General features: G+C 39.7%; 1 protein-coding gene across 1 annotated transcript in view; it reads left to right on the forward strand.

Annotated features, from left to right (window-relative positions):
• LOC132026239 (olfactory receptor 10J3-like) overlaps positions 1 to 15973 on the forward strand; it is a 148117-nt gene that overhangs the window by 322 nt on the left and 131822 nt on the right. Inside the window, 2 exon segments of the mRNA XM_059414147.1 lie at positions 228 to 428; positions 431 to 621. Coding sequence (XP_059270130.1) covers positions 228 to 428; positions 431 to 621 — 392 coding nt within the window.

A 15973-nucleotide genomic window follows, 5' to 3' on the forward strand; every position in this document is an offset into this window, starting at 1 on the left:
CAGCAACCCTCAGTTTGTTTTGTAAGATTAAGAGTCACTTATGGTTTGTCTCCCTCCCAATCCCATCTTGTTTCATTTATTCTTCTCCTACCTACTTAAACCCCCATGTTGCATCACCACTTCCTCATATCAGGGAGATCATATGATAGTTGTCTTTCTCTGCTTGACTTATTTTGCTAAGCATGATACGCTCTAGTTCCATCCATGTTGTCGCAAATGGCATCTACATTTTAACTCTAACTGGTAATGTTGTCATTGTGACCATCATCCATGTTGACCGTCATCTCCACACCCCCATGTTCTTCTTCCTGAGCATGTTGGCTAGTTCTGAGACTGTGTACACGCTGGTCAGTGTCCCACGAATGCTTTCCGGTCTCCTTTTCCATAACCAGCCCATTTCCTTGGCAGGCTGTGCAACTCAGATGTTCTTTTTTTTGTCATCTTGGCCACTAATACTTGCTTCTTGCTTACAGCAATGGGCTATGACCATTATGTGGCCATCTGCAACCCCCTGAGGTACACAGTCCTCATGAGCAAAGGAGTGTGTGCCATGTTTGTATGTAGGTCCTTTGGCACTAGCCTGGTTATGGCAGTTCTCCATGTGGCAGTCATGTTCAGTTTGTCCTTCTGTGGCACCGTGGTGGAGCACTTCTTCTGTGACATTTATCCAGTCATGAAACTCTTTTGTACTGATACCACTCTTAATGAGATGATCAATTATGGTGTCAGTTCATTTGTGATCCTGGTCCCTGTGGGCTTGATCTTCATCTCCTATGTCTTCATCATCTCCACCATTCTCAAGATTGTCTCCACTGAGGGCCGGAAGAAGACCTTTGCCAACTGTGACTCCCACCTCACAGTGGTCATTGTCCACTATGGCTGTGCCTCTATTGCCTACCTCAAGCCCAAGTCTGAGAACGCCATAGAAAAAGACCTTCTTCTCTCTGTGACTTACACTATCATCCCTCCCTTGCTGAACCCTGTTGTTTACAGTCTGAGAAACAAGGAGGTCAAGGATGCCCTACGCAGAGTTGTAGGCAAAAAACATTTCTCAACAGATTGAACCACTTTGTCAGGAGACCTTTAGCCCAGTGTAATGTGTGTCTGCTCACAAACATGCCGCAGTACACGAGTTCATCAAATACAGCTCTTCTCGAGAATAAGGTCAAACAGTAGAAACGCTTTTCTTTTTCATGCTCTGGAGACAAGGTAGAAAGCAGTTTTATGTTCTAGTGAATATTGTTTCTTAGATATGGGAATACTTCCAAGCCAGATTTAGGATTACTTGTTTGCCTCAGGATTTTGGTTCGGGAACCTCTTCTGGCCCTCACTTCATCTGGCTCCTCTCAGTCAAGTCCTTGACCTAGTCTGGTAAGGAGATGTGAAGAGGAGGCTGCTGGAACAGACACGGATGGGGTCTTAAGAAAACAAGCAGGACAGACAGCCCAAGGATGGCTTTCATCCTCAGGAATTAAAACATTTGCCTTGTAGCAATCATTTCAGAAAGTGTTTCCTTAATTCTTGCTGATTGAAAAATGAACAGCTTCAGCAAAACTCACTTTATTACTCAAACGTGTAAGCTCTTCCAGCAGTACTCATTTCTATGTGTATCCCTACTTCTGTGGACTAAGGCAAAAACCCTTGTTCCCCAGAAGCTAGGCGGGGAGAGAACGTACTGGTGGCATTTCTGTAACCATTCTTTTATCCAGATACATTTTCCATAAAGATGGTTTTCCAACCTATGGAAGCTTTCTAGATTTTTTTATAAAGATTTTATTTATTTATTTGACAGAGAGAGAGATCACAAATAGGCAGAGAGGCAGGCAGAGAGAGAGGAGGAAGCAGGCTCCCTGCTGAGCAGAGAGCCCGATGCAGGACTTGATCCCAGGACCCTGAGATCATAACCTGAGCCGAAGGCAGCGGCTTAACCCACTGAGCCACCCAGGCACCCCCTCTAGATTTTTAACTGGTCTGTAGCACCTGCAGTGGATTTGAGGTTAGTAGTCAGGTATTGGCTGCACTCATTCTAGAATCTGAAGAAGATGCCATTAAACTCCCTTCTCTCAGTAAACAGTTAAAACTTCATACTTCTCCTGTGTTTATATCAAAATAAGTATAACCATGTTATATTATTGTATACCCTTAAGGAGGAAGGTTGAGTATTTTTGTAGACCTTCCCATCAGAATTTATCTCTACCTGGACTGAGCTGGAAGATACTAAAATAGACATGGAAACGTGTTTTCATGCAATCCCGCTCCTCCCAGTTATTCCATCCCTATGTTGGCTCCTGCCCCTTACTTTCCATTTGTGTCTGTCTGTTCTGTGCCACTGGAATGGCACCGAAGCCTCTTCTAGGTGAGCTGTAATTTTCTTCTGCTCTACAGATCCCTCTGAGGCCACCGGCTGAAGGCTGAGGGAGTCTTTGTGCAGTGTCCCCTGTGGCTGACTGTCACAGTGGAGTGAGCTAGTCGCTGATATCAGCTGATTACCAGCACGGCTCTCCCTCTGAAAGAGGTGTCCTGGTCCTGTGAGGAGTGCTTAGAGAGACCTCAGAGGGCATTTGAACTTTCTGAAATTATTACATCGTGAATACAAAGGTGAATGGGCCTTTTCCTTCATATTCTTATAAAATTTTCTCTGGTATAACCATTGCTTCCCCGAAATCCTAGCAGAAATCAGACAAGATCCAACTTCCCTCTTTTATAGATCATTTGCTTCCACAATTTCCTTAAACTCTCCCAAAGAAGCACTCTTTGACCCTGTCCATTTTCGCCCATGTTCATGTTGCTGCTTTTTCATTAAGTTGAGGAAATGGAGGCGGTCAGAGCTGCTGGCTGAGGCTGAGGGGAGAGGGGTGGGTGGCTATCACAGGGACATGTGCTCCTCTTTACTGAGTTTTCTTGCCTTCTCCCACGCCTCCCGCCAAATCCCCTAAGTTTTTACACATCAGTCCTGCCACTCCCCTCCTATCTCACGAACAGGTGCAGCCCCCTGTCCTCCTACTTCGTATGGCTTCAGCTTCCACGGAGGACTCCTCTCCCACAAGGGATGTGCAGCAGACAGTACAAGGGTGTGTAGGCCAGTGTGGCCACAGAGCCTCCCAGTAGGATGAATCCAGATCAGTGACTCCTTTTATTGGCGGCTCCTAAATTTGTAACGCTTAGCCCTCATGTCAGCCAGCCATCTCTCTTCATCGTCTTTATCATCATCCTGCAGAATCTCTCTACCCACCCCACTTCATCTCGCATGCTACCAGCACCTCTATCCTTTTAGTCGTCTTTTTGTTCAGCTCTTTTGTTCATCAGAAAAATGCCCATAACTTATGAAATACATATTTTTCAAGCACTGTGTCAGGCCATTGAGTACTTGCAGGTACTGGTCTACAGGAACTATTCCTCGACCATGAGGAATGCAGGGCGTTTCATGTTATTCACAGTTCAGTAGGGGAGACAAATTAGCATAAAGGGCAAAACGTGCTATCGGCATGTGCACAGGATTCTTGTTTGGGGTGAAGGGTGTTGTACACAGAGAATTGCTCAGATCTGTTAAAGTCAGGAAAGCATTTGTTGATGTTAAATGAACTTTCTGTGGCCTTGGGTCAGTTGAAGTCTAGGAGGTGGTCAGGGAAAGGGAAGGAGCCTGAGCAGAGAATATGAGCCTATAAAGGCTGCGTGTGTCAGGACAGTGGGTAGTTTATTCATCTCTGTGTGCCTGCTGCCATGTCAGATATCAATCATATGTCTTAGGATAGATGATTGTGTGAACACCTATTGAATATAAGGTCCTATCTGTGGATTTGCAGGGTTTTTTTTTGGATTGAACTGTCCTATTCCCTCTGTCTGCTTTACAGACTACCCTCACCTAAAGTAAACCAACAGAGAAAAGAACAGAAAAGCTACTTAAAATCATTTTTCCCCCATTGTGGGATTGCCTACAAGCAGTTCTCACTTCATAAACTATTGACATTGATGTATTTTGTTGGTCCCTTAAAACTGGACAAAAGAAAAATCCTCCTTTTGAAGGAAATTGGATTAGTGCCAGGTTAGTGTATTTTAGCTATAACCAAGTTAATAACAGACTTAAAAGTGATTGAGAGCTTGACATATAAAGCCAGGGGTTAAGGTATTTTAAAACTTTTTAGAAAAAAAAATGAAATCAACTATTAGGGGTCTTTGAACTTCAGAAATAAAATTTTTGGTGTTGACTTCATAGCTTCTCTAGAGAAAACTAGTCTCACGTGAGACCCTTCCGCATCCTACTTACAATGATCCATGATGGATCGGAGGAGAAAAGAGTTGCAGTTCTCCCAACAGTAAGTACAACGTTTTCTTAATGAGCACAAATGTCTCAGGGGAGGGGGTCAGCAGGAAAGAAAATGAAGCCAAAAGGCAGCCAGGGAGTATGTGGCACACACTGCTTTAACTTGCACAGAGGTATACATAATTTATTATTATGTTAGTTTTCAGTGTAGTGCTCTGGGATTCATGGTTTGCATGCAACACCCAGTGCTCCATGCGATCCGTGCTCTCCTTACTACCCATCACCAGGCTAACACATCCCCGACCGCCCGCCCCTCTAAAACCCTGTTTGTTTCTCAGAGTCCATAGTCTCTCACGGTTCATCTTTCCCCCAATTTAAAAGGTGCAAGGTTCCAAATCAGTTTTGTACCCTTGCTGAAGTGTGTCTCCGTGTGTGTATCCAATCACGTGTGTTTGAGCACACACATGTGTTTTGTGGGGAGAGAGAATATTTCGGAGTTTTAGATGTGCTGGGTGCCATGATAAGCACTAATGCCTTGTTTTTACTATGTATTCAATATCACTAATATTTATGTAGCTCTTTATAGTTCACAAAGATCTTTCCCATTCATGACCTCACTCAAGGTTCCCAGCACTCCTGTAAGGGACATAGTACTTCCCCATTTCTCAGACGAATATAATGGGGATAGATGTGGTGACTTTCCCGAGGTCACATGCACCATTGAAGAGAGGACGAATGGGGTGCCTGGGTGGCCAGCGGTTAAGCCTCTGCCTTTAGCTCAGGTCATGATCCCACGGTCCTGGGATCGAGCCCCACATTGGGCTCTCTGCTTGGCAGGGAGCCTGCTTCCTCCTCTCTCTCTGCCTGCCTCTCTGCCTACTTGTGATCTGTCAAATAAATAAATAAAACCTTAAAAAAAAAAAAAAAGAGGGAGAGAGAGAGGAGGAACACAGAAGTGAGCCTCACAGATCTGTTGATTCTGAATGCCACGCTGTTGTTCCATGTACATGCATACACCTTGTTCTGACCAGGGAGTAAGGTAAGAGGAGTAAACCTTGTGTTTAAATGCTAAAGCTTCATTGAAAGCTTTAGCAGTAGCGATGGACTCTTCCTGAAATGTCCTATTTCTTCCTCTGCCTTTGTAAACAAAGCCTATTGAAGATCATGAATATACTTCTTTAAATATTTACTACGTGGCACTTAAATTTATCTCATGGTTCACTGATGTCTGCACTTGGAACAGAGCTTATAATAGAGTGTTTTCTTCTGAATTAGATGACCCACATTTTCTTGGATTTTGAGTTTTGTGTTAGCATTACAGGATTCCTGAATTTTTAAACAATTCTGTTTGTTACATCAATAATTATGCCTGTCCATTCTGAGTATCAACCTCTGGTTTAGGCACTAGGGAGACAGAAATAAGACTCGAGCCCTGCTGTTGAGTGGCTAATAATTTACTTGCAACCCATTTTGATAAAGATTAGTGTGATACAAGAAAACCATGGAACCACAGAGAAGAAAACAGCACAACATAGTTGGTGACCTTCATCTTTGTATATCCTTTGGATATCCTTTGTATGGTAGGAACAGGTCACAGTGAATGAGTTTGGTGTGTCCAAATATTGCTCTGGGGGACATCCCAACATTGTGTCTATGCACAGAGACAGCAAGTGCACCACAACTAACGAATCCAAAATTTCTGTAATGGGTCACCCACTATGTCTCACATACAGTTATAAAATGCTCAACATGAGAACAAAAAGAAAAAATATTTAAAATGAAGTGTTGGAAAAAAAATGAAATGTTGGCCAATTTGTAAATAGTATATTGGAGTTGGTAGAAGAGTTGATTAATCTGAAGATGGATCAATAAATTCTAGAATAAGAGGAAGACAAAAAATGAACAAAATGAAGTTTTAGCGATTCATGCAACAATATGAGAAGTCTAATGTCCATGTAACTGGAGCCTCAAAAAGAGAATAGAACATGTCAAGTACTTGAAGACCTACTGGCCAAAAGTTTCACCAATTAATGATAAATAGAAACTTCTGCAGATCTAAGAATCTCCATGAATCTCAAGTAGGATAAGTGAAAAGATGATCAAATCTCTGAAACCAAAAATAAAGGAAAATCTTTGAAAGTCATCAGATTAACATAAACCTATTACATACCAGGGGATAACAATACCTTCTAATTAGAGACAATGGAGACCAGGAAACAATTAAATGACATTGTTTAGTGTTAAGCCAGAATTCTAAATCCAGTAAAAGTATCATTCAAAACCAAAGGTGAAATAGATATTTTCAGGTAAGTGAATATTGAGCTAATTTATGTACTACCAGCATGCTAAAACGAGTTCTTCAGGTTGAAGGGAGAGGACACCAGATGCAAGTGATAGAAATGGAGATGACAGGAAATGGGCAATAGCGAGTAAATATAACATATTCCGTTTTTCTTCTCTGAATGATTTTTAAGGAATATATTTAAAAAAATATTATCAGACTCATAATGTATCTGCATGTTGTACATATAACTGTAGCTCAATGAAGGGTAAATTTAATTACACCCTTGAGATGCCTTTGACAAGAAATGGTACAATTTTAACCCTAAGAAAGATTGTGATAGGTTAAGAATGCATGTGTTAAGGGGCACCAGGGTGGCTCAGTTGGTTAAGTGTCTGCCTTCACCATGAGTCATGGTCTTAGGGATGGAGCTCTGCACTGGGCTCCCTGTTCAGCAGGGAGTTGGCGTCTCCTTCTGCCCCACCTCCCCCCGTGCTTGCATGTGCATGCTCTCAAATAAATAAAATACTTAATTTAAAAATGAACGTGTCAATAGAGCAATGAAGTATAGTTAAGAAGGCAGTAGAGAAAACAGCGCACAAAATATTCAAAAGAAGGAATAAAGGGAGGGACAGAGGATCAAATAACAAATGGGGCAAATTAAAAACATCAGAACAGTAGACTTAAGCCCAACAATATTAATAATTATGTTTAACCTAAATATACTAACCATGAAAAGGCAGACGTTGTCAGAATGGATAAAACCCAGCAAGACAATTCTAGGCTATTAATAAGAGAGATACTTGAAATACATAAATTGAAAGAAGGGGGTAAGAATATACAATACAAACTCTTTCTCTATATATACTGGAGTGGTTATATCTTCCAGAAATCCCTATAACATTTCTGGCAATAAAGAAAGTATTTTGATTTTGATTTTGATCAAAGTTTCATTATTTCATTTATACTTTAAATTTAATATTGGATAAAGTATCACAAATAATACTACAAAGAGATATTTTATTAAGATAAAGGCCAGCTGTAAGACCTAGCGGTCTTAAATGAGCATGTTCTTAATACTGGAGCTCCAAAATAAAAACTAAGTTAAATAGAGAAGTCAATAAATCTATAGTTCTGGTTGGAGATTTTAATACTTCTCTCTTAGCAATTGAGTAGACAGAAGATAAGTACTAAAAAAGCTGTTTCAGTTTCAATCAACTGAATCTATTGGTATTTTTAGAACATTACGACTAATGGCAGAATATCATTTCAAGAGCACATGGAACCAACAGCATATGACATGTTGTAAAACAAGATTCAATAAATTTATAAGGATTGATATATTCTCCATAATGAACTCCATAATGGAGTTCAATTATAAGTAAAAAATCTTGGAAAAATATTTACGTATTTGGAATTTAAAAGACTGGTAACTGATGGGTTAGTTCATGGAGCACTGAGTGTGGTGCATAAACAATGAATCTTGGAACACTGAAAAAATAAAATAAAAAATAATAATAGAAATTGGAAAATATTTTGATCTGAATAAGATATTGGAATGTAGGATATTAAAACAAGTGAAATCCAGCAGTGCTTAGAAAGTATGACACACTATACTAAGTGTAGAGAAGTAGGGTATTAGTTGTGGTCCATTCAAGAGACAGAAATCAGAGTACTTGGAATATGCAAATTTAATATAACAAATTTTAATGATATTGCCTGTTGGTTCAGGCAACATGGGGCCACAAATGGCCAGGCAGTGGCTTCATCTTTTTTATTCCCTAGTGGAAATATTTTCCCCAGGGAGATGAAGACCAGTGAAGCTCAAGGATGTTGGCACATGAAGAAATATTCTTCAAGTGAGTTATTAGATATAATAAGCGAAAGGAGCATCTTCTTTTACTCTTTTTAACTTCTAGACCCATGAATTCTGGTTGTAGAATTGTCTGATTCAAAAATTTACACTGCTTTCTTCAGAGCGGAACTCTGTCATTTCAAGATATTTCTCAACTGGTGATGTAACCCTGTCATTAGTAGGCTATTCATCTTCCCAATACATCAGCTATTTCTGGATGATGGAGTATGTGGTAAGACTAGTTTCATGAACATGAGTTTAGTGCTGTACTTCCTTAACTGCAAAATGAGTTTCTTGATCAGCTGTAATGCTGGGGAATGCTGTGATGATGGCTAAGGCATTTTGAGTGTCCACAGATGGTTTGCTGGCAGATGCTGGCAGAAGCATTATGGGCAGGGAGAGCAAATCCATTTCCAGAATATGTGCCTATCCCGGCAAAGACAAATTTCTGCTCCTTCCATGATAAAAGAGGTCCAATATAATTAACCTACCACTGGGATGGTGTTTGTGCTTGCTTGCTTGTTTTTTTTTTAAACAAGGAATGGTGCCACATTTAGGGCTGTGGGTTGGTTTGTATTTGTAGCAGTGTAGGTGTTCAACAATAGTGTTAGGTCAGTCTTGGTAAGGGGGCATCCTTATTGTTGAGGTTACCCCTGCCAATATGGCCACTTTGTTCCTGGGCCTTTGAACAAATGCTTAGGTAGCTGGGGAAAGAGGCCGACTGATACCCTTAGAGCATGCCATTTTGTCCACATGACCACTGTGAGCCCCCATTTTGATTGGTGAGCCATGGTGAGATTTTGGGTCCCAATATACTAGCATCACTTCAGGGTCCACATCAAGTAGTCCTTAAAAGGTCCAGGTATTTTATATCTCTCAGTGAGGTCATTCTAATACACTGGCACAAGTCCCCATTGGAGGGGAAGGTTTGGTGGAAGACTTAGAGTGTGTATTTACATTAATGGTGCAGGATACTTTGTTAAAGAGACTTGGCCTCCTTTTCAGTCAGGAGGCTCTGGGTTTTGGATTGATAGAGGTTTGGAACCTGGTGGAGAGACTGGACTGGTTGACTCTACTGTGGTGACTGAAGTCAGGTGACAGATGTAGTGTTAGTTCGGGTGTGACCCATTGGAGCCATTTGGTTCCAGGTCTCACCCGGTGGTTATTTCCTCATCTTGAATGTGAAATGAGGGTAGATACACTTAGCAATTGGCAGAGTCCCCACAGTGGCTCCCTGATTACCCTTTTAGTAGCAAGTATTCTTTCTATCGAGATAATAAACGAGAAGCACTATGGTATTACTATGGAAATTGTAGAGATTCATGGCACTGTAAAAGACTTGAAGGAAACAGGGATGGTAACGCTCATTGTATTTCCATTTAGTTTTTCTTGTTTGGCCTGTGAAGAAGTCCTGTATATGTTAGAGAATGACTATGGGGTATTGTCAACCTAATCACCTTGTGATATCAGTTGCAGTTCTTGTCCTCAGGTGTCCTATCTTTGCTGGAATGAATTGACATGTTATTTGGTATGTAACTATTAACCTGGATAAAGAATTTTTCTACATGCCAAGTTTCAAGGTAACTGGAAGCAGTTGCTTTTATTTGGGAGGACCAATGATATATTTGCTTTGTCTTGCCGTAAAGCTAGGACCATCCTTCTCCCTGTCATTGTATAGACCACAGAAATCTTACTTGTCACAACATTTCATAAAACCTCACACTTATCAACTATATTGATGAGATTGTACAAATTGGATCTGTTGAACAGAAAGTAGCAATTACTACAGGTGTTTAGCAAGACGTAAATGGGAGGGTAAATCCTAATTCTCCATCAGTCAGGGTCTAATTTGAAGACCTGTCACAGTAATTAGAATAGGGAGTTTAATATAAAGAATTATTAACTTCAAGGAACTGGATCAATGAAATATTCATAGCAGTTAGTAAAGGTGATCCTGAAGAACATTGGAATGGCAGATAAAAGGAACTGCCACTATCGCCAGGCCCAAGGTAGGGTAGGGTGGGAAGACCAATATTCCCAGGGATTTTGGTGTTCCTGAACCATGGAAATGTACACATTATCAGAATAAAGGGTTTGCTTTTATTTCCCCTAGAATCATTTCACTTTCTACATACAATGAAGATGAGCTCTGCAGCTATGTGTTTCTCTAATGGTGGAGCTAATTGCTTCTATACAGTGAAGATGCACTTATCGTCCCCAGAGCCAAGGGTGGTTATTTATTTATTTATTTAGGCTAGACACCTGAGTTAGAGTATTCTCTCCTTGCTTGTTTACATTTCAAAAGGGGTGGAGTTTGGAGCCCTGAAGAAATTTTCTAAGTTGTAAAAGCCATAGACACTGGGTTTATCTTCCTCCTGGAGAGATTTATTTACATAACAAAGGATTAAAGATCCTTCACATCCTGTCTCCAAGGAGACACTCAGAGGAAGAATCGTCTCTTTCCCTGTTACCAATGGAGGACATTCCTCTTTCTTCACCTCTTGAATCCAGAGTAAGTGTGCCACTTGTAAGGATATATTTTCCATCTGGCTCTTATCACATCATTCTGCAGGATTGCAAATGTGGGGAGACTGATGTTCCAATGTCATCCTGACTGTTGATTGTGCAGGGAGCATAATAAGAAATCTGCTCTGATTCAGAAACCTCATGTGTGCATTCAGGAAAAATTAATAAAGATGAATATTAAAAACCCAGCAAACACCCAATGAAGAGGCAACCTTTTCTGTATGAAGGTTAAGATCTGGACCTTATTAGCGAGGGTATGATATTGGCTTACTGTGACTCACTTTGGAATTGGCCAGAAATTTGCCCTGTAGCATGCTGGGGAAAGCTATTGCAAGGATGGTGTCTTTTTAGACACAATGCAAAGAGGGATGCTGAGGGAAACTGCTTATTTCTGGGTGTTCATCATTTGGCATGAACCACAGGAGCTGGATGCTAGAGAAGCTGCCCATGTTGTAAGACCTTGGTGCTGGTGAAGCCAGCGCAAGTTACAGAAACCTGCCAAGCAGAGCACTTGGGGCCCAGGATGGAAAGGCCCTTCCTCCTGAAATACGTCTGTAGGGTCCTGTCCCAAACAGAGCTTAATGTGCCCAGGGTCAGAGGCCCAGTTTGGTTTCTTCAAAGCAAGCAAAGGAAGGAAATTTGAAATTGAAGGGCAGTAAATTGATAAATGGCACACAAATTTGTACAATTGTATATCGCTGCTTCCAGTCAGGCAGGAGGGAATAACCACTATTTGTTTAGTCTTTGCAGCATACAAAATTATGAAGTAGAAATATACATAAATCTACTTTCAGATTTTGGACAATGGGCAGTGAAAGAATGATTTTTTTAAAGATTTATTTATCTGACAGAGATCACGAGTAGGCAGAGAGGCAGGAGGGGGGTGGGGTGGAGAAGGCTCCTCACTGAGGAGAGAGCCCAATGTGGGGCTCGATCCCAGGACCCTGAGACCATGACCTAAGCCGAAGGCAGAGGCTTAACCTATTGAGCCACCCAGGTGCCCCAAAAGAATGATTCTTGAGGGAAGACCAACACAAGTGATAAGCTCCGTGATTCCTCTGACCTTTTGCCTAAAGGTACTTGGCAAAAGATAGGAAAGTGAAGTCTAAGCAGAAGACAGGGTCTTACTGGGCTGAGGAGATTAAAAATAGAAATTAAATCTGACAGTGTGGTTGGAAAATGGGGGCAGTGTGTGTTGGGGTGGGGGGAGCCACACAAAGAGAAGCCCTGGAAAGGTGCATAAGCATCTCTTGGTCTTGAGCTGAATACTAAGCTACACATATGTAGGACTGAACAACTATAGGGGAATGGGAGCTGAAAGGATTGTGGAGTCTGCATGAGGCTGTGAGACATTGGTGTCTGACCAAGTAGAGAAGCTTAGCATCCTGGGTCCTCTGTTGAGACTCCAGTAGGACCATATCTTAGGAATAGGGCTACTCTAACCTTAAGCTGAAGGCTAAGGAGACCAGAGCTTAATAGGCTCTACAAATAACCTACTTACATAACAGAAAAGAGCTCAATGCTCTTTAAAAGTAAACCAGAAAAACTGTAACATTCTACTAAAATTCAAAATCTTTAGCATTGAATAAATTGCTAGTAGAAGATATGTGAAGTGGGGGGAAAAGGCCACAGGAAAAAAAAAATCAGAAGAAATGAAAAAAGAATGGAATGAGCAGACAAGGATGTTAAAGTAATCACAAACACTGCGGGTACATCCAAGGATTAAAAGAAAACACAGATGTAATGAGAAGAATGGAAGATCGAAAAGAAGTCCATGTACGATGTACCTTCTAGATGTGTAAGGAAATACATGATCTGCAATGAATCTCCCTGGATAAGGTTCATAGCTGGGAGCTGTAGAAGAGAAGATCACTGCATGTAAAGAAAGAACAATAGAAATCAGCTAAAAGAGAGCCATAAATAAGAGATTGAAGATCACTTCAGTAAGCTGTTGGGAAAAAAATCTAGCACCCCCATGAAAGACAGAATCCCAGAAGGAAAGAATAGACCATGAAGAGGACAATGAAATTATCTGGATATATAACAGCAGTAACGTATTAAAATCAGATAAAAAGATGACAAACCCATATAACAAGGAGAGAATACACCTACACCCCATCCAGGCCACGACCCATCCAAATCACATTGCTGAGATTGGCGATAAAGGAAACGTGAAAAGTTGCAATTGCTGGTTCATAGGGGAGTTATATTTGTACTAGGTATTTACCCAAAGGATGCAAAAATACATTCGAAAGGACACACACACACCGGTTTATAACAGCATTATCAACACTAGCCAAACTATAGAGAAAGACCAAATGTCCATTGACTGATGAATGGATAAAGATGATGATGATGATGTGTGTGTATACATGGAACTAGCCAGCCTTAAAAAAGAATGAAATCTTGCCATTTGCAACAACGTGGATGAAGCTGGAGTGTATTATGCTAAACCAAATAAGTCAGAGAAAGACAAATACCATATGATTTCACTCATGTGGAATTTAAGAAACAAAACAGATGAACATATGGGAAGGAGAAAAGGAAGCTGCGAGAGACTTGTAATGAGAATGAACTGAGGATTGATGGAGGGAGGTTGTGGGGGAAGGGTACTAAGGGCAGGCACTTGTTGCAGTGAACATTGGGTGTTACAAGTTAGTAATGAGTTACAAAATTCTACTCCTGAAACTAATATCACATTATGCTAACTAATTAGAAATTTAATAAAAATTTGAAAGAGGATAAAAAGGCCAGAGGAAAGAGTAATTATGTACATGGGAATACAGAAAAAAATCTGATTTCTGATCAAAAACAATGCAAGTCAGAAGATGATGGAACAATATCCTTAAAGTGCTAAATGACAGTCTGTAAGCTTAATTTTATAATCAGAGAAAATAGAACTAAAAAAATGAGGCTACATAATTTTTCAGAGAAACCAAAGTTAAGAATGTATTACCAATAGACCTGCACCACAAGAAACATTGAATTCTTTAGACAGAAGGAAAATCATCCTGAATGGAAATGTGGATATATATATATATATATATATATATATATATATATATATATATAAAGAAAGGAGTAGTAAATTTGTGTGAATAGGATACACAGCTTATTTTAAATTTCCTTTAAAAATTTAAGATGGGGTTTAAGACCTGCAGAGCTATACAAAATAGCACAGAGGACAGGAGAGGGAAGGACTCTTGAGATCTTATGTTCTGTGTGATGTGGTATAATGCTTTTTGCAGGCCTACTGACCACTTAAGGGTGCATCGTATAAACTCTAAGCAACCCTTAAAATGTGAAACCAATCTAGTTAAGCCAATATTGCAGATAAGAATGACTCGTCAAATACATGCTTGATTCAAATAAGTCAGAATAAGGGGGGAAAATGGAAGAAAGAGCAGATGGGCTACCATCTCGTTTGTTCTATTTGACCCAACTGTATTGATAATTACATTAAATCTAATTGTTGTGAACACTCCAGTTAAGATGAAGAGTTTGCAAGGAAAAAAAAAACTTAACAGTGTGCTTTCTATATGAAATTTCATATATAAAGAAAAATATTGAAATGATGAGAAATCATGTACCATGGAAACACCAAACATAGTAGTACAGTGATCGTATTTGTGAGATTCATTATCAGACGTAAGAGAGATATTTCACAATCAGGTGGCTAGCCATCAGGAAGATGTAACAGTCTTACACATGTGCACATGTAATAGCTGAGCTTCAAAACCCATGATAGAAAAATGGACAGAACTGAAAGTACAATAGAGCCACAATTGTCCGTGGAGATTTCAACAATTCTCTTAGTAATCGTTAACAAGTAGGCACAAAATCAGTAAAAATATGGGACACTTGAACCAACCAATTTGACCCAATTGCTACTTATAGAACACTTCATCTAAGAGCAGCAGAATACACATTCAATTGTTCATGAAACATTCACCAAGACCACTTTCTGGGCTTTAAAACAAGGCTTAAATTTAACAGAATTAAAATCCTGGTTTCTTCTGTGATCATAATGGGAGTATATTAGAAATAAGTTCCAGAAATGCATGTGAAAATACATATGAAGTGTATATCACAAAATTCCCAAAGTAAACAACCTGCTTCTGACTATATCAGAGGTTAGAGGAGAAACCACAAGGATAATTGGGACATATTTTGAACTGAATGAAAATGAAAACACAAGATATAAACACTAGTGTGATGGAGATAAAGCAGTTCTTGGGATTTTATTGCTTTGAATGGTTATATTGGTAAAGTCCAAATTCAATGATCTAAGCCTCCACTTTAAGAAGTTAGAAAGGAAATTAGAGCCAAATTGAATAAAAGTAAATATGGTAAAAGATGAAATTGATGGAACAGGAAACCAAATCAAGGAGACCAAAGCTTAAAAAAAAAAAATAGTTGACAAACGTGTAGTCTGACTAACCATGAAAGGATAAAGCAGGAACATCACTACAGACTGCATAAATAAGATTAAGGAGGTTTTTGATCACTGCTTCAATCTCATTACTACATTTATTCAGGTTGTCAGTTTCTTCCTGTTTCAGTCTTGGAAGTTTATAGGTTTCTAGGAATGCATCCATGTCTTCTAGGTTGCTTAACTTATTGGCATATAACTGTTGATAATAATTTTTGATGATTGTTTCTCTCTCCCTGGTATTGGTCATGTTCTCTCCCCTTTCATTCATAATTTTATTAATTTGGGTTCTCTCTCTTTTATTTTGGATTAGTTTGGCTAGTCATTTATAGATCTTATTAATTCTTTCAAAGAACCAGCTTCTGGTTTTGTTGATGTGTTCTACTGTATCTCTATTTTCTAACTCCCTGATATCTGCTCTAATCTTAATTATTTCCCTTCTTGTGTGTGGTTGGCTTAATTTGTTGTTGATTTTCCCATTTTTGGGGGTGTAAAGAGAGTTGGTGTATTTAGGATTTTTCAATTTTTTAAAAAAAATTTATTTATTTTTATTTAACAGGCAGAGATCATGTAGGCAGAGAGAGAGAGAGGAGGAAGCAGGCTCCCTGCTGAGCAGAG

This window comes from Mustela nigripes, chromosome 10 (genome assembly GCF_022355385.1).
Source record: "Mustela nigripes isolate SB6536 chromosome 10, MUSNIG.SB6536, whole genome shotgun sequence".
In the NCBI taxonomy this organism is placed as follows: domain Eukaryota; kingdom Metazoa; phylum Chordata; class Mammalia; order Carnivora; family Mustelidae; genus Mustela; species Mustela nigripes.